General features: G+C 41.8%; 1 protein-coding gene across 1 annotated transcript; it reads left to right on the top strand.

Moving 5' to 3' along the window:
* The first annotated feature begins 861 nt into the window (after positions 1-861).
* LOC137040445 (complement factor H-like) lies at positions 862-19653 on the top strand. Its single transcript, XM_067416088.1, has 8 exons — positions 862-981; positions 9279-9452; positions 9542-9718; positions 11557-11748; positions 11861-12040; positions 18728-18907; positions 18992-19174; positions 19267-19653. Exons 1-8 carry the CDS (start codon positions 906-908, stop codon positions 19290-19292), a joined length of 1188 nt encoding a protein of 395 aa, XP_067272189.1. The 5' UTR covers positions 862-905; the 3' UTR covers positions 19293-19653.
* Positions 19654-20065: the final 412 nt, after the last annotated feature.

The following is a 20065-nucleotide window of genomic DNA, read 5'->3' as shown; positions in this document are numbered from 1 at the left end:
AATGCATCACCTTTTTTGCATATGGGGCTTCATAGCCGTAGACCAGTTTGGTGCCCATGTTGTATCCTGTTCACTGTCGAAACTGGCAACAGTGGACATATGACCATCATAACTGGACCACAGAGCAATGGAAGAAGGGGACCTGGTCTGATGAATCACGTTTTCTTTTACATCACGTGGATGGCAGGGTGCATGTGTGTTGCTTACCTGGGGAACACATGGCACCAGGATGCACTATGGCCAGGAAGAAGGAAAGCCGGTGGAGGCAGTGTGATACTTTGGCCAATGTTCTGCTAGAAAACCTTCAATGTGGATGATACTTTGACACGTACCACCTTCAAGTATTGTTGTAGAATCCTTTCATGTAAACAGTATTCCCTGATGGCTGTGGCCTCTTCAGGGCAGGATAATGTTTCCTGTCACAAAACAAAAATATGTACCAGCGGGTAATGCAACAAGTTACATTTTTACTTGGTGAGATAAGGAAGATGATCTCTGGGGCATTTGTTTACGCAGTATAATGGGAGAATTTAAGCCCCCTTAAATACTTTTATATGATAATTTAAAACGATACTGTCATAATCAGTGAGGAAGTAAAAGAAGACAGGGGGAAAAGAAGACAGCAATTACTTTCTAACTTACCCTTTGCTTGATCTTCTGTTATTGTATGACATGAAAACGTGAATCAAGAAGCTTGATTAAGAGTCTTTTGGTTTTGTCCAGCTGTCAAATGTAAACATCAGATAAAACTTTTAATCGAAATATTTCTTGTGCACGGCCACTGAGTGCTCTGGTATAAAAGAGTCCTCCTTTTGACTTTGGCAAATGATTAACTTTTTGATTTCTCCCTCATTCAAATACAAACAGAGACCAAAACCAGAAAACAATAGCTAGTCATTTGTGAGATGAAAATGAGAGTTCCTGTACAAGTCATCTGCTTTTCCTGTTTCCTATTGTCTGTTACCTTTGCACAAGATCAAGGTGAGTTTATTATTTTCACTATGTCATGCATATTATGTGCACTTTCAACACTTTTAAGTGACCTTAAGTGGTTTTAAAGTGTGTTGCACTTTAAGTGCTGGTGTTGACCAGTACATCTTTGCGTGCGTTTGTTTGTGCTTGTCAGAATGTCTTCGAGAGGACATTACATATGAAAATATAGAACCAGTCACAAAAGCTTCATATGATGATGATGAAACAGTGAAACTGAACTGCAAGACAGGTTATATTGGCTTTTATAGGTTAAAGTGTAAAAATGGACAATGGCTAACGTTCATTGCACGAAGCTACTCAAGTAAGAAAATTGTCAATACGGTGACCACATCATTTTTGCTCATTTAATTAAATGTTCTCTTTCAAAGTAAAACTTGTTTGATTTCTGCAGAGAAAAAATGTGGTCACCCAGGAGAAACACCAAATGGTGACTTTAAACGTATAGAGGGGAGAGATTACACTTATGGAGCAACAGTGGAGTATACTTGCAAGACAGGGTAAATGTGAAAAAGTATTTATTTGTTCCCTTCTCCTTACTAATTTATACATTTCAGATCTGTCCTGTTTGACACTGCTTACACTTATACTTTGTGTTTATAATGTAGATACAAAATGGCAAGCAGAATTAATCGGCTTCACTGTAGAATGAATGAGTGGGATAATTCTATCCCTGTCTATGAGCGAAGGCTATCTTGAAAATCTGTTTTCATTATTTTCATTTGATTCATAAAGGTGCTGTAAGCAATTGTTGCAGTAAGACCTGAAGAGAGCAATTCTACTCTCTGAAAAATATCACTGAAATGACTGTCCTGAGAAATCGAGCAATGATGACGTAAACCGTTTACATAGACTAGGGTGACAGTCAGTAACTTAAAAGAGTCTGCAGCTCTCACAGTTTAGCCAATCAGAAAGCTTTTAAGGTGCTTACTGCCAGTCATGCTTGGCAGACTGCCAATCATTTTTGCATGTTCACAGCAGGCACTCCATACACTGGGAATCGGACACAGAGTGTGAAAGATTTTAAAAACTGCTCTATCTCAACAATGGTGACATCCTTAATGCTGCAATGCATGCTGGGAGCCATGAGTTTTATACTGTGGTGGCTTAATAGGGTTGGAGCTAAACTCTGGAGGACATCAGCTCTCTAGGACTGAACTTGCCTACCCCTGATTTAGAGGTACAAAAATTTACCTTAAAGGGTACCACCCCAGTGACGGCCACAGTGTAGCTTCCGCCAAACCGCCATGTCATACATACCTAGAATCGCTTGAGGGTGAGTAAATCATGGGGTAATATTTATTTTTGGGTTAACTATGCCTTTAATGCACACTAAACCCACACTTCAAGGCTAAGTATATCCCATCAAACATTATGTTCAGGATCTCGTGCCACAGAATCACAACATGTTGAGCAAAACATTCCACTGTAAGTTAAATTAATTAGATATTACATATAATTTGGTAATAAAACAAAGTGTTGCAAATTTTATTGGTACAAAGATGAGTAGGCTATGTGTGTTTTGTACATTTTTGTCTTCTGTTACAAAGTAACAAGTAACAAAGTAAACAGACATTTAGAAGTTAATTTTAAAATACAAAGAATACAAATATATAAAATACAAAAAAAAAAAAAAAAGCTCAGTAAACTGTTGCACTTTGGTTCCACGAGTTAATAAAGAGTTAATAATAAATGGTTGATTGTTGTTTTTTGCAGTTTGAACATGTTGAATTGGCTTTTGTCAGGTTGTGGAATGTCTGAGAAATATTCTGTAATCTGGTCATTGCCATGCGTCAGTGTCCATTTGTGTTAATCGGTCTTCACGCATAGCATGGCAGTCACACATGAAAAGTCACACTAGTAGTAAAGTTACAGTGCTTAGACCTTCATATAACATGGACAGGGAGTCTGATACTGCAAAATGTTCGTGTTGGGGAGGTAAACTTGGTGAAAATTGGAGGACCTGGCATCTACATGCTGGTTTGGGAAACGTCACGGTTACGTATATAACCCTCGTTCCCTTAGGAGGGAACGGAGATGTAACGTCATGGCATGATCGCATTATGTTTACCTGCTGAGGAGCCAAGCTGAACTCCCGTTCCAGCGGAAAGTGGCAGAGGGACATTACGTCTCCGTTCCCTCCTCAGGGAATGAGGGTTACATACGTAACCGAGACGTTCCCTTTCGTTCAGTAACTCCGAGTAACGTCAGTGACTGACGAATGGGGGTCCCAATGTAGACACCTCACTCAGCTGTCTTCCAGTGCTCTGTGCAAGCGCGAGTGCCCTGGTGTATGACTAGTACGGCCGAAGGCCTCCACTTAACACAGGAGATACCAAGGTACACTGGGAGGCATATTCCAGGTGGAGATATGCGCCATAATGCCTTCCCGTAGGGAGGACTTAAGCATACACATGACCTGCTAAGGGCTGCATACAGAAGATCACTGGGGTACCAGCCGCAGGTGGATTTTTAACCCCATGAGGTGGCAAGCTTGCCAAGGGAAGACACCTGCTCAAGGGAGGCTTATGGTGGAAATACAAATGTGGGGGTTGCCGGAGGGGGAACCATGCACATGAGTGTCTGGGCTGAAAAGGGCAGACTTACTGGCGTCGGCGTCATCAGTGCTGGGCACATATCCAGGCCGGGGTCTCAGGATCATGTGGGAGTCACCCGGCCCGAATTCCAGGCACGCTTCGTCAACTGAAAATGCCTGCAGGTCCCCTGCCCTCTGTTCCGGTGGTCCCAGTTCCGGCAGATCGTGTTCCGGTGGTCCCAGTTCCGGTGGATCGTGTTCCGGTGGTCCCAGTTCCGGTGGTCCCAGTTCCGGTGGATCGTGTTCCGGTGGTCCCTGTGCCGGTGGATCGTGTTCCGGTGGTCCCTGTGCCGGTGTATCGTGTTCCGGTGGTCCCTGTGCCGGTGGATCGTGTTCCGGTGGTCCCTGTGCTGGTGGATCGTGTTCCGGTGGTCCCTGTGCCGGTGGATCGTGTTCCGGTGGTCCCTGTGCCGGTGGATCGTGTTCCGGTGGTCCCTGTGCCGGTGGATTGTGTTCCGGTGGTCCTTGTGCAGGTGGATCGTGTTCCGGTGGTCCCTGTGCCCGTGGATCGTGTGCCGGTGGTCCCATTGCCGGCGGATCGTATTCCGGGGGTCCCATTGCCGGTGGATACTGCTGGACTGGAGAAGTTTCCCCGACACCCTGCCTGCGCCGCTGAGGTGTCCTGCTCTCCCTGCGCCCCTGAGGCATCCTGCTCTCCCTGTGCCGCTGAGGCGTCCTGCTCTCCCTGCGTCCCTGAGGCGTCCTGCTCTCCCTGCGCCCCTGAGGCGTCCTGCTCTCCCTGCGCCCCTGAGGCATTGTCTGTTTCCCCTTTTCCTCCCGTCCCGCCCTGGTGCGTCCCTCCCGTGCCCCCCTGGTCTGTGCCTCCCGTGCCCTGGTCTGTCCCTCCCATGCCGCCCTGGTCTGTCCCTCCCGTCCCGCCCTGGCCTGTCCCTCCCGTCCCTCCCTGGTCTGTCCCTCCCGTCCCTAGTGGAGCGTCTGGTAGCCGCTCCTTAAGGAGGGGGTAGTGTCACATGCCTGTCCTGTGTGCACATGTGGGTTTTGTCATTCTGAGCATGTGCTCATGTATTTGTATGATCCCTCCCCCCTTGTTATCTGATTAGTGTTTGATTTCTCCCACCTGTTCCCTCTTGATTTCTTCCCTTTATAAGCTCCTTGTGTTTGTCAGTCTGTGTTGGATCCTTGTGTAATGTCTGCGTCTTCCGTCCTCCCCGTGATTCTGTTGGTTTGTTTAAGTTTGTATTTTATTATTCTATTTTGTGTTTTCCCCCCTCGTGGGTTGTTGTTTTGAGTTTTATGTTTTGTTTTTGCTAATAAATTATCATTCTCCTGCACGAGTCCTCGCACCATTTTCCCTTGTCTGTGACGTGACATGCATGACCATTGTATAAGAGAATAGGACGCCTCAGCTGATGTATTAAAGGTTCTTAATTTCGCTGTTCTCTCAATTCTATCATTTGAAGAACAGTTTAAAATAATATTTCGTAAAAGCACAACATGACGCAGCAGCTGTTCTCTTAGGAAAAGGTATAAGCATGTCTGCGTGTGAAAAAAATCAATCACCACACTGTGCATTCATTTTATTTTAACAAACAAACAAGCAAATTTCAAACTAAACTACATTATCTCCGGCGCCTTTAGTGTCAGAATTCGCTCACTCGTTTTCGTTTACTCCTTTAGGTGAACTAGTGGAGTATTGGGGAATGAATGAGGGTATACAGGGTGAATCGGACAGCGGTAATTCGTTCAGCGCGCGACTCTCACAGTGCGTTGAGAGTGAGAGCGATTCAAAAGCATAAGGAGTCGTTTGCTCTCGAAACGCTCTCGCGGTATTTATGAGCCGATTGGTCTGCGCAGCGCTGCTGCATCAAATGAGCCTCTTCCTCCATTGCTCGTACTACACCTGTACACTCATTATTGCGGTGCATTGTGGGATTGAATTAGGGCACTCAAAAACGTCCACTATGGTTTTGGACACCACTACAAATGGCTGTCCCCTCAAATAGTGCCCTATTTAAGGGTATAGAGGGCGATTTCGAACACAGCCCATGACTCCATCCACACATGCAAATGTTTTAATTAATGCCACTTTTATTTAATTGAAATGTACTTGACTTGTCTTTTCATTTTATTTTATTATTTTGTTTTTGTGATTGTGTGATTTAATTTGTACTGCTATCTTGGCCAGGTCTCTCTTAAAAAAGAGATTCTATATCTCAATGAAACTAACCTGGTTAAATAAAGGTTAAATAAAAAAAAATTTTTCTGCCCTGTCAAAAACCATGACATTTACAACCTTAACCCCTTAAGTGTCACTGGCCCACCGGTGGGCCCATTTGCCACTGCATGTTTAAAACAATATATCCTATATTTGTCCTGATCTAATGTTGACAAACTATATATCATTCGAAAGCTTACGAACTCAAGATTCATCCTGTGCAAACCGATTTGAAATCGGACCTTGCGTTACCATGGAAACGGTGCTCTAAATTATTCCAGCGGGCTCCTCCCCAAGTGGCGTCGTCATGTTTCATATTTATTTAACATATTTATTTAATTTATAATAAAAACCTTTTCTAATCTTGACAAAACGCATATCGTCGGAAAGGTCTTAATCTCACGGTTCTATATCTGCAAACTGTTTTGTGATATTTACACAAAAATATATACATTTGACACAGGAAATTGCATTAAAAAAATCAATGGAATTTCAATGACACCCGGTGGCTATTTGTGGTACAACGCCTAAACAAAATCTCATGGGAACTTCAATTTTTGTGATATCAACTTCAAATTTGGAACACAAATTCATAAGACATATGGCTTTGATTTGATAGTAATTTTAGAGTCCACATTATTTTGTAACATATATTTTATATTAAATATTAAATATCTAGTACAGTATATTTGATTTACAGTACATTTAAACTTCCATAACTTTTTTAAACTTAAATTTTTTGAAGTGATTTCACTTGAGCAATACTCTGCTGACTGTCTTCTTTAAAATGAGACCAAACTTATGTCTATATTCCAAAGCATTCTTGAATTGCAACCATTTAAGTTTGGATAGTGAATTTTCATGTATATTTTCAAAAAGGGGGGTGACACTTAAGGGGTTAAAACATTTACATGCAGAAATAATGGGAAGTGGGATTACAAGCCACCTTGTGAGGGTAAGAATGTAGAGAAACACTTGTGGATTTGATGCTGAATTCATTGTATATTATCAAAAGCACACAGCAAAAATCATGTTGGGAGATTTATCACCACGGGTGTTAAAATTATCACTTTCCGGGTGAACATACAGGTCCATCTTTGCTAGTGTTAAAACAACACTGACGAAAGTGTTCGTTATACAAACACTGTGTTAGTGTTTCTTTTTAGTCACTCAAGGTGTTGAGAAATGTATTACTCATAAGTGTACATTTAACACTTTATGGTGATTAATCTCACACACCCAGTGTATTTAATGTTTATTTAATGTAAATACTTAAATACTAAAATGGCACTGTGAATGACATTTAAAACAATTTATATATATTATTTTATTTTTTTCCCCCAAAAAATCAAGTGACTACAAATTGATTTGAATATTTATTGAAATTGTAATATATCAATTCCATTACATTTATGTATTTGGCAGACACTTTTATCCAATGCGACTTACACTGCATTCAATACCATTTTTAATTAAAAAAAAAACATTTTTGTCAGTTCTTGCTTTCCCCGGGAATCGCTACAGTAAAGCCATTGTTGTCACACATACAATTGAATAAAACAATTTCTTGTTATACTCCAATGCTATAACATCTTACCATGATAAATCTCTACAGCGTTTCAAACAAGATTAAACAAAGAAACATTCCTCAAGTAATGTTTTAATTGAAAATACAAAAATTCAACATTGTATATATTAAATCAACCTTAATGTTAAAAAACTGTCTGGTTTGTAATTCATTCTGATAAAAAATACTATTCCTTTATAAATTAATACATTTACATTTGGCAGATGATTTTATCCAAAGCGACATTTTTACATTTTGTCAGTTCTTGCTTTCCCAATTCATCAATCCCACGATCTTGGCGTTGATAGCGCTCCTCAAAATGATCCAAACACATAGTATCGTTCCTGTTAAAGAGACAAATTTGGTTAAAACAAACACATTAAAAAAATCTAAGATTTAAAGTTTCAAACATCTTCAATCAACAAGTAGAGATACTTACATAGCCTGTCTTCCTTTCAGGATCGTTTAGGTTTGTAGAGTAAAAATGCCAAGGGCATACATAGATTGTGGTCTTAAGAAAGCAAGCTAAAAGACTCAAAATAATCAGGTCACTACTGTTACAGATTTACAATGCTACAACTAGAAAAGGCTAGAACTAAGTTGTACAGAAAAAACCGCGCATGGAAGGGCACTAATGCATGTCTGCTCAAGTAATACAAAATAAGACGAAAAATGTCAAATAGTACGAGTGTGCAATGTCGTGGAATGTATACGCCAAAACTCATTTCGGCGTGCATATGATACGCACTTTATGGCGTATATATGACACGCTCTCTTGGGTAGGTTTAGGGTAGTGGGGTGGGGTGTTCGTATGTATAATACGCCATAAATTGCGTATCATATGCACGCAAAAAACAGCGTATCATATGCACGCCAAAATGAGTTTTGGCGTATACATTCCACGACATTGCACACTCATACTCGATCTTGAGTTTCTATATATTGACTGAAGCAGTTCATGAAGAAAAGCGTGTCCTACGATGTTTTCGACATTTTGGAGCGCTGTACAGAATGGTCGGCGTATGTTATCAAAGTACAACGAGAAGATTGCTAGAACACACAGAGCATTTCACTCTCAAAATGTTGCAGGCCGATCAGTATGCGCAGCGCCGACAATGATGGACCGTGCTATCCGTGGGTGCTCGGCTAGGGATCGAGCCCCGGCGTCACACAAGAAAAAAAAATTAAGAGCAATTAATTCATTTGATTAACATCTGCTTTCTCATTTGAATGACATTTCAAAACACCAGAATTAACTCGTAGTTACGGGGTGAAAGATATAAACGGTCTTATAAAGGTTGGAAGCCCTAAAGATATTTAACGTTATGCCAAATGAGAAGAAATAACTATCCAAGTCCAGTGAGTTAAAAAATGACACATAATGTTAATGCTGCTACATTATTACAAAATTAGTACAACGAAATTAAGTCACTTACGTAAATCTCGTCCTCCATTAACGAATTTAGTGTGTTAGTGGGGGTTATTCAGTTATGTTAAACTGAATGGCGGATCAAAAGCGCGCTAAATTTAAACTGAGGTAAAAAAAAAAAAAAAAAAAAAAAAAAAAAAAACGCTAACAGAGTTAAGTCAACCACATCGGCTACGTTACTCATTATACAAGCTCATTAATAAATCACAAGTTGATAAGATAATAATACTATACTATACCTTGTCCTTGTAACCGTTGTGTGTGCAGGGAAATCCATAAAGATGGAGAGACCGAAGGATGAGCTGGGAAATTTAAAATGCTCTGCACATGCGCAGATGTTGATTGTTAACACCCAAAGAAAACACTGTGCTTTATCACCCAAAGGAAACACTGTGCTTTATCACTAAACAAGTGATAAAGCATATAATATTTGTAAATTAACACCAGATTTTATCACTAGATGCCCAACACCAGGTTTTTATCCCTCAGTAATTTGCTGTGCATGTACATCTGTTTTCAGAGTTTAGATGTGAAGTTCCGCGGAACCAGCATGTGTATCTACCAGAATATTATTTCAGTGGAAAACTGAATTTGAATGCAAAAAAATCTTACAATTGTGCGACTGGATATCATAAAATGGCAGCAAAGGCCACATGCACACAAGATGGATGGACACCAAAACCACTGTGTGTTGGTATGTTCTGCTGTAAAGTTTTTAAATCTTCACTACTCACAAAGTCACTTAATATAAATCCTGTGATTATGTGTATGTTTGTTTTCTAGAAATTATGTGTGACCCACCGAAAATCCCAAAGGCAGAGATTGTGGGAGGTCAGAGAAGAAAGTACAAAATCGCTACAAGAATAGAATATAAATGTCATCCTGGATTTGAACCAGAGGAGCCGGTACAAATCACTTGCGATTCCAAGGGCCAATGGACAGACATACAGACCTGCAATGGAAAGTTACAACTTGACGTTGTTTTGATTTTACTGTATCATATAAGCTTATGAATACATACCTAGAATGAAAAACTGATACGATGATTGGATGAACCATTTCCAAGCAATAGTTAAATAATATACACCGATCAGGCATAACATTATGACCTAATATTGTGTTGGTCCTGCTTTTGTTGCCAAAACCGCCCTTACTAGTTCCTGAAGACCTCTGATGGTGTGCTGTGGTATCTGGCTCCAGGGTGTTAGCAGAAGATCCTTTAAGTCCTATAAGTTGTGAGATGGGCCCTCCATGGATCGGACTTGTTTTGTTCAGCACATCCCACAGATGCTCGATTAGATTGAGATTTAGGGATCTTGAAGGCCAAGTCAACACCTTAAACTTGTTGTTGTGCTCCTCAAACCATTCCTGAACAATTTTTGCTTTGTGGCAGGGCGTATTATCCTGCTGAAAGAGGCCACTCGTCTAGCTTGTCTGTTTAATCGGACCACACGGGCCAGCCTTCACTCCCCACATGCATCAATGAGCCTTGGCCACTAATGACCCTGTCGCTGGCTCAACAGCATTCCTTCCTTGGACCACTTTTGATTAGGGGTGTAACGATTCGTTTAACAACGATTCGATTCGTATCACGATTTGAGGTTGTCGATACGATTTAAGGACAATAATAGCTGTGTCTCATTTCGTTAAATTTCGAAGGCTGCGTCCTCCGGAGGATACGTCCTGTGTAGGATGCAGTATACGGAGTGTCCTCAATCAGAATTAAATGAGACGTCCTTCGTAGGACACACAGGCAGGAAGTATCACGTTGCTATGCCAACAAGTTCAGCCTCGTTGCGCTCTCACGGCAGGAATATGTATGAAAATTATTTATAACTTGAAAATGACTATGAAATGTTTTTTGTCTTGACAGCAATGTACTGTTGTAAACGTTTAAAATGCACTAAACAGTTGTAATCCTGTTTATCAGTTTGAGGTAATAGAGCTTAAAAAAAGAAGAAGCTTGAACTACTTATTTTAAACAACACACCTACGCTCGCATGTATATCTGCCTGGGATGGCGTTTTTTCATATAATATTAAAAAAAAATTGTTAACGGAGACGCAAAGAATTGTGGGTTATCTTCAGCCGTGAAGGCTACACCTCATGCACACTCCGAATTCCTGTGAAAGAACGACGCATTCGAAGGTCGCATTTGGAGTGTCCTACTCACTTTTTTGAAATGAGACGGCCTTATGACGTATGCACCCTTCAAATGCAACCTCCGGAGGACGCAGCCTTCTGAAATGAGACACAGCTATTGGTTCATTTAGAACGATATGATCCAAAACGATTCAGTGACTTGAAATTGATTCAGTAAGTTTTTAGACAAAATTTTAAATATGTGTACTGTTTTATTTCAGTCGAATCGAATCGTTGTTAAAACGAATCGTTACACCCCTACTTTTGATAGATACTGACCACTGCAGACCGAGAACACCCCATGAGAGCTGCAGTTTTGGAGATGCTCTGACCCAGTCGTCTAGCCATCACAATATGGCCCTTGTCAAACTCGCATGAATCCTTACGCTTGACCATTTTTCTTGCTTCTAACACATCAACTTTGAGAACACAATGTTCACTTGCTGCCAAATATATTCAACCACAACCAGGTGCCGTGATGAAGAGATTATTCACTGTTATTCACTTTTCCTGACAGGGGATCATAATGTTATGCCTGATCATTGTATGTGTCCTATATTAAAAATAGTATTCTTATTAAAAATTAAGGCAGACACTACATACACTAATGTTCATTTTGTTGAGTATTTAAATATAAATGACCTTCTTATATACAGATGGGACCTGCCAGGAGCAAGAACTGAGAAATGTAAAAATTCTGTTTGGACATCCAGGCATCACTTCACCTTATAAATCTGGACAAATATTAGTTTTTCAATGCACTGATGTCAACATGAGGTTTTACGGCCAACGTGCAATTGAATGCCAGCCAGATGGGAGGTGGAATTACCCATATCCACAATGTGGGGGTACAGACATATTCCATCAACTGATTGTGTTTACTGTTTGGAAAATATTTGGAAACATTTCTATAAAACTAACAGTATCATTCATATATTTTGCATCAAATTACTCCTCTAGGAACAATTGAGTGTTCCCAACCAACAAGGAACTTGCGATTTGTGACGTTGTCAGAGGAGAAAACTGTGTACAGCAACTTTGAGATACTGACATACAAGTGCAACGAACCATACAATAAAACTGCAGAAGGAGTTTTGATGTGTCAGAATGGAAAATGGAACGGAACATTTGTCTGCACAAGTGAGTCCCCCACAAAATCTTGCATTCACATTTAATTAACCAGCAGCAAATCCAACTAGATCTATGATCAATCAATCCCAAATATGGACTATAGGTGCATCAAAAATATTATACACGATACAATATATATTAGGGGTGTAAAGGTTTCAGGTACAGGAAACCTGGTCAGATACCGTCTCGGATCACGCTACATCAACGCGGATTGCATAGTGGCGGCAAGACCTCAGTGGACGCTGAGCTCATACGCTTGCTCTCAAAGGCCATGGACGACCTCAGCATTGACTGGTCACAACCCGAGGAGCCCACGAAAAGCAGACTAGATGAGTGGTTTTTCGAAAACCGCCTTCAACCGACCACTCAAAAGCCCAATCCCTTCTTCCCAGAAGTCGCCATTTTCTTCTTGCACCAAATCCTCTTTTTCTCCAGCACTCTCGGTGGTCGATGGCGCTGAGAAAAAAGGATATAAAGCCCTTCCTTCCCTCGAGGAAGCCGTCGCTGCACACCTTTGCTCGCCCAGGTGTATGGCCAACTTGACAGTGTTGGAGCGCCATTTGTGGCTCAACTTAATGGACATGAAGGATGCGGACAAGAGTTCTTTCCTGGACACGCCCATGCCGCCTTCAGGACTATTCGGTCCCTCTGTGGTTGGGTTCACGGAACACTTCGCCAAGGCGCAAAAGGCTTCTCAGGTAATGCAACATTTCCTGCCTAAGCGTTCCAACTCCTCCGCTAGCCGTCACGCTAAGACTGGACCAGCCCAGCCAACCAAGGCGGCGCAACCAGCTCAACAGCCTTGTGCGGGTTTCCGCAATCCTTAACTATCTCGACGACTGGCTCATAATAGCCCAGTCAGAGACACAGTTATTGAACTACAGATCTTGGCTTCTCAACCATTTAGAATGTTTGGGCCTCAGAATCAACATGGCGAAAAACTCATTGTCTCCCACACAGAACATTTCGTTTCTGGGAACAGTGTTAGACTCACTGCAGATGAACGCGCGACTGACGTCACAGCGCATGCTCTCTGTTCAGAACCGAGTGGGTTCACTCAGGTCCGGTGCATTTGCTCCGCACAAACACTTTCAGAGGGTGTTGGGTCTCATGGCCTCGGCGGCACCAGTTCTCAGACTAGGTCTGTTACACATTCGCTGGCTGAATCGCCGCGTTCCAGTTCACGCATGGCTCTCGGGCCGATTGAAAATCAAGGTAGATCACAGCTGTATGTTGGCTCTGGCTCCTTGGAAAGATCCTGTCTGTTATCAGACGGGCGTGAGCTTGGGCACTGTTACGAAGTGGAAAGTTATCTTGACAGATGCATCCAACCTAGGTTGGGGAGCCCTTCACGAGGGCAGGCCAGTCTCCAGTCTCTGGTCAGACTCGGAGAAGAGCCTTCACATAAACTGTCTGGAGATGGAAGCAGTCACGTAATCGCTAAGAGCTTTGCCTTTGTACATAAAGCACCAACCTGTCCTAGTCCGAACGGACAGCAGGTCAGTGGTAACGTACATAAATCGCCAGGGCGGTCTGAGATCTGAGCGATCTGCACACAATGCCGGAAAAAGTCCTAATATGGGCAGAGCACAACCTGAGCTCGCTGAGAGCGATTCACGGGCCAGGCATCCTGAATTTGGGTCTAGACATGCTGTCCAGAGGCAAAGTGTCCCCAGCAGAGTAGTCTCTTCACCCACATAAAATTCAGACAATTTGGGGCAGGTTTGGAGAGGCAAAAGTGGATCTTTTCACCTCACAAGACAATGCTCAATGCCCAACATATTTCTCCAAGCACGGGATGCGTTGTCCCATGAATGGCCCAACCTCCCTCTTTATGCCTTTCCCCCAGTTTCAATGCTACCTCAGGTCGTAGAGAGAATCAGTGAGAGCAAATGCGCTGTGCTTTTAATAGCCCCGCTGTGGAGGAATCAACCATGGTTCTCACTGCTGAGTCAAATGTCAGATACAGCTCCATGGCCGATTCCGCTGAGGAGAGACCTCCTCATGCAGGCGAAGCGGCAGATCTGGCATACCCATCCCGATCTATGGTCTCTTCATGTCTGGCCCATCAACGGATACATGAGAACCTCTCTGAAAATGTATTAAACACTATTACTGAAGTTAGAGCCCCCGCAACCAGGCAGCTCTATTCAGGCAAATGGTCAGTTTTTTCGGGCTAGTGTAAAGCACAAAGCCTGACCCCACATAATTGTGAAATATCAGAAATGCTCACTTTTTTACAAGAGCTACTGGAAGCGGGTCGTTCCCCCTCCACGCTCAAAGTCTATGTGGCCGCTATAGATGCACACCATATTCAAGTGAACGGACTGTCACTGGGGAAGATCGATTTTATCGTTCGCTTCCTTAAAGGGGCTAGAAGGCTGCACCCACCTCTCCCCCCTTCAGTCCATATATGGGACCATATGGTCTACCATATGGGACTATATGGTCTACAGTCCTGGAGGCTATGAAGGGCTCGACATTCGAACCTCTGCAATCGGTGAGCTTAAAGCTCTTGTCACTCAAGACCGATTTTCTGCTAGCTATCGTGTCAGTTAAGCGAGTGGGCGACCTGCACGAGCTCTCAGTGAGCGCATCCTGTCTGGAATTTGGGCCAAACGACTCTAAAGTCATCCTCAAACCAAGGCATGGATATGTACCTAAAGTGCTCTTGACCCCGTTCAGGGCACAGGTAATTTCACTTGTAGCACTCTCATCATCGTCAGATGAGGAAGACGCTAAATTGCTCTGTCCGTCAGAGAACTGAGAATTTACATAGAGCGTTCCGCTGCTATCAGGCAAACCGAACAGCTCTTTATGTGATTTGGTGGCCGCACCCGCGGGTGTGCAGTTACAAAGCAGACCCTGTCAAGATGGATAGTTGATGCTATCTCGCTGGCTTATGAGTCTAAAAATCTCAGCTGCCCGTTGGGCATCAAAGCCCATACTACTAGAGGCATGGCCTCTTCATGGGCTTGGTCTACTGGCATTTCCCTGAATGATATCTGTGCAGGCTGGGCCTCGCCATCCACTTTAATCAGATTTTATCATTTAGATGTTCCTGCCTTGCAGGCTGGGCTTCTTGCTGTGTGAGACGTTGACCCTTAGGCTCGATAATCTGGCCTAGGTTAAGTAATTGTATATGTCATAACCATTCACCTTACGACTCACTGTATAGTCATTCATTATTCTTGGCCCGACTACGTGTGGTCTACGCACACATACACACACACACACACACACACACACACACACACACACACACACACACACACACACACACACACATATATATATATATATACATCTCTATTACTACACATCTTATGTGTTATTCTCATTAAACGGCCCGACTCAGATCTGGCTCATACTGAGAATTCATGTTACCGGCTCAATTAGGTTGTCTTAGGTATGGTGTCTCCGGGCTTCAGAGCCTTAAGCAAGTACAGCGTTTTGCATTGGTTCCCCATAGCGTTAGCAAACGCAATACGAGATACGCTTCGGTTACTAACGCAACCTCGGTTCCCTGAGAAGAGGGAACGAGTATTGCGTTTGCTGTCGTGCTTTTGCTTCTCAGGAGTCCTTCAGCCGATTAACCTGACTAACCTGGCGAGACAGGGAGTTATATACCCTTGGCTGTGCAAATTCTGTTTGCCCCTGGTGGCGGGAATTTAGTGGGACCTGATTGGTCCGTCCCGCCCAGCGACCTCGCCATAGGTTGCTGCAGTTGCAGCGGCACAGCCAATCAGCACGCAGTAGCTTCCTGCTGAGAGCTCTGCAGCTGCACTGCGAGTTATAAGGTACATTTTTAGGATACATTTTTCTTCAATATCTTGAGGAAAGGAATTCCCCATAGCGTTAGCAAACGCAATACTCGTTCCTTCTTCTCAGGGAACCGAGGTTACGTTAGTAACCGAAGCGTTTTCAGGCATAGAAAATGAATAAAGTAATCAAATGTAAAATATCATCCAAGATCAACCAAGGTGCAAGTGCATGTCAAACCATGGGTGGAGAACAGCATAGTTTGATTTTTTACAGAGAACCATTAGAGCCATAAAATATACACACACACCATTATGACCACTGACAGGTGAAGTAAATAACACTGATTCTCTCTTTATCATGGCACTTTTTAGTGGGTGGGAGATCTTAGGCAGCAGGTGAACATTCCTCAAAGTTGATGTACAGGAAGCAGGAAAAATGGGCAAAGCGTAAGGATTTAAGTGAGTTTGACAAGGGCCAAATTATGATGGCTAGACGACTGCACTCTCAGAAAAAAAAGGTACAGTGGAGGTACAATTTCGTTTCTTCAGGAACAAAACATATAACTGTACCTTTAAAGGTACAAAATTGGTCCTTAAGGTACAACTATACCATTGTTTTCTTCAGTTCGGTCTGGTGATTTTCTGTCCTGCAGAGTTTGGTTCCAACCCTGAAAGACATCTATAAAAGCTTTTATTGAGAATTAACAGAGGTTTAGATTGTGGTGTTGTATTGAAAAAAAATGTTTGGTCACCACTATGGAGATCAGTGTGTCCTTTAGTTGGGCAGTTTGACTTGTATTTTAGTAAGTTTGTGGTTTTTGCTACAGTGTAAACAAAGCACATAATCATTCAAAACAAAATAAACCATAAACAAAATGTATCATAAAGATTAATGTTTGACTGAACTCATCACTGAATAAAAATAATAATAAAGATGTATTACCAACAAAACTTTCTTGCCACAGATTAGATGTTCTAATTTATTTATTTATTTTTAATTTCTAAGAGAGGATGAGTTTAGATATCAGGAATCAGCATACGAATCACAACAATGTTGACATACTTAATTCTGTGATGCATGCTGGGAGCAATGAGTTTTATACTGTGGTGGCTTCATAGGGTTGGAGCTAAACTCTGGAGGACATCAGGGCTGCATTTCCCGAAACGTTCTTAACTCTGTGTCATTCTTAAGTTATACCTTAAGGTATCCCTTAACGTTAATATGTGTTTCCCGAAACGAACTTAGTTAAGAATACCTTCTTTAAGTCATACTTTCGTAAGGTTGGTCTGGACCACTCTTAGCTATACCTTATCACTATTAACAGTTCATTCCACTAGTGGCCACCACTGTCAATAGACTGCTTTATATGTCAGTCTATACGAATATAATTCCGAAGTTGCAATATACACCCAGTGTTCAATAAGGCTAATTGAATTGTTGTTGTTTTTTTTATGCAAGGATTAAAATTGTCATAAAAAATGTCATTACAAACACTGATGGTTGTTAGCTTTTTAATGATATTATTATCCAAAGGTACATCACCTGGCTAACCATTAGACAGGAAAGGCTTAGGAGCCTATTTAAAGGGAATGATTGTGGAAGAGGGTTTAGTCAAACATTGGCAGGGAGGCAGCGAATAGAATTGTGCTAAATCAAAAACGGCGCCGTCCGCAGAGCCATTTAGTGTATGTGCACTATTTCATACATGAAAACTTTAGTCCCCTGGCTACCATGTCAGAAGCTGCTATTAAAAGAAATTTCACCTACCACGAAAGCAAATTCAGCAGCTTTTAGATCTTGTTGGAGCTACTTGTTGTTGGATTTTAGGGCTGAGGGACAGCTACTCCCTCAGCCCTAAAATCAGCTGCTGGCGGCTCTTCTCTTTCTTTCTTTTTTCTCCGCCATATCAGCTGATTATATGTTTTGCGTGTTGCGTTTTTATTGACTAGGCCATCTAATAATATAATTTAGTTTTTTACACAATAATGTGATGCAGCTGCTACATGGGCAATCATCCCTGGTTGTGGAGTAAATCAAGACACTGTGGAAAATATATTGTAATAACTTAAATGACGCGTGATGCTCATGATGGGGTTGAGCATGAGATTGCTTGTTCATGCACTCATTTCAGAATTATGTAAAATGTAGGTGCAATTTTTTATGATAAATGAAAGTTCAACTATTTCTGAAGTGCTTATTTTATAAAGAACATAATTTTTTCGCATAACGCAGTGAAACAGCCCCTGAATAGAGTAAATAATCGATTATTGAGCCATCGATATAAGCCAATTCAGCACCGCCGCCACGGACAGCACCCGCTAACGTCGTACTTAAGAAGGTATACCTTAAGCGACCTACTAAGGTATAGTTCGGGGAACACACCTAGAAATGGTATACCTTCAGTTAAGTTAAACCTTTAGAGTCTTCGTAGCGCTCTAAGAGACAACGTTATCGGGAAATGCAGCCCTGATCTCTAGGACTGAACTTGCCTACCCCTGACTAATGTACCCATAAGAGTAGAGCGCCAGTGACAGCCACTTGTACCGTAAAAGGTACAATTTTGTACTCTTTATTTTGAGAGTGTGGGTCAGAGCATCTTCAGAACTGCAGCACTTGTGGGTTTTTCCTGGTCTTCAGTGAACCGGTGACAAGATAGTGGGAGGCCAAGGCTTATTGATGCACGTGGGGTGCGAAGGCTGGCCCGTGTTGCCCAATCAAACAGATGAGCTACTGCAGTTCAAACTGCTCAAGAAGTTAATGCTGGTTCAGATAGAAAGGTGTCAGAACACACATTGCATCGCAGTTTGTTGCGTATGGGGCTGCATAACTGCAGACCAGTCAGGGTGTCCATGCTGACCACCAAAAGAAGAGAACACAGAAACGAGTTATCACTGCCCACAGACTTATTTTTATTTGTTTTTATTTGTTTAGGTGGGATCTGTCCAATACCGCCATATCTTCAGAATGGAGACTACAGCATCATCAAGAAGACGGAAAAAAACGTGATCACAGAGGTATCTTACACTTGCCAGTCTTACTATGTGCTGGACAAGCAACAGGAAACGTATAAGTGCGTGGATGGAAAATGGGAGACTCCTCCGAAATGTCTGAGTGAGTCATTCAGTCAGAAATGAATTCTCTCTGTTTTTCTAATTGTTTTGAAGTGTTTTTCACTGGATGCTGTCTCTGTCATAGGGCCTTGTGAAGTTAATGACATAGTTGAGAAGTACAATTTAATGCTCCCTACAGAAAAGGTCTATATAGCACATGCCAACAAGTATAGACTTAACTGTACAGATGGATGGAATACTGGAAGTGAGATGAGAGCGTTTGTGGACTTGTCGTGTTCTAATGGGAATCTACAGATTGACAAAAGTTGTGAGTATAGTTTGTCTCGCTTTCAGAACCTGAAATAGTCATGTTGGTGCTCTGCGCATTTATTAATATATTTATTTGGTTGTTTCCTTCAGGTGATACACAAAATAACAGAACATAAACTGAGTGGTAACTGAGTTTGATTTTAAGAATGACTTCTGTTATTTGATTTCAGATGTTTTGTAGAACGAAATGTTGATGTAAAAGATTACAGTCAAACCCATGAATATTAAATATTTTCAGTGGCTTAATGTAAAAATGCTGCATTTAATACATGTTTGTGAAGACGAAGAGACACACACACACACACACACACACACACACACACACACACACACACACACACACACACACACACACTCAAGTGTGTGCATATATCCCATTTCCATATCCCATCCAAATTATCTCAGAAATTATTTGTACATTTTATCTGTGTCAACATTCCTTTAACAACCCTTGAGATTAAAAACATGTTAATTAGACTGACTTTGGTGTGGATTTTATTTCAATGTGTATACATGTATCTTGTTTTGTAAAGAGTTAAAAAAAAAAAAATTAAGGTTTTTGTAAAAACCCAAATAAGCTGTACAATTTTTTTTTTAATTGTTTAACTTCATGCTTGTTCACTGAACCTTAACAATTATTGCACATGCACCTGTTGAAAGTTCCTCCTATGCTATTTTAAAGGTTAAAAGATTTTGTTTTGGAGGTTTCTTACATCATGTTTACATGCATCCAAGGTCAAAAAAACATACATTTTCTCATAATATACATTTCACACCTCCACATTTTTCACAGGAGGGAGGGAGGAGGAGGGAGGGGGAGGGAGAAGGAGGAGGGTGAAGTTTATTCCGGCAAACGCCGTGGGTGAGATGGAGCGATCGGTGGGTTGGA

Source organism: Pseudorasbora parva, chromosome 14, assembly GCF_024679245.1.
Source record: "Pseudorasbora parva isolate DD20220531a chromosome 14, ASM2467924v1, whole genome shotgun sequence".
Taxonomy (NCBI): domain Eukaryota; kingdom Metazoa; phylum Chordata; class Actinopteri; order Cypriniformes; family Gobionidae; genus Pseudorasbora; species Pseudorasbora parva.
Note: the sequence above shows the minus strand (reverse complement) of the source record. Positions and strands in the feature narration are given on the sequence as shown.

Excerpts from the sequence above, each read along its gene's own strand:
- LOC137040445 (XM_067416088.1), top strand. The coding sequence starts at position 906 with ATGAAAATGAGAGTTCCTGTACAAGTCATCTGCTTTTCCTGTTTCCTA. Across the intron at positions 982-9,278 it reads TACCTTTGCACAAGATCAAG|AGTTTAGATGTGAAGTTCCG; the intron begins GTGAGTTTATTA and ends ATCTGTTTTCAG. Across the intron at positions 18,908-18,991 it reads GACTCCTCCGAAATGTCTGA|GGCCTTGTGAAGTTAATGAC; the intron begins GTGAGTCATTCA and ends TCTCTGTCATAG.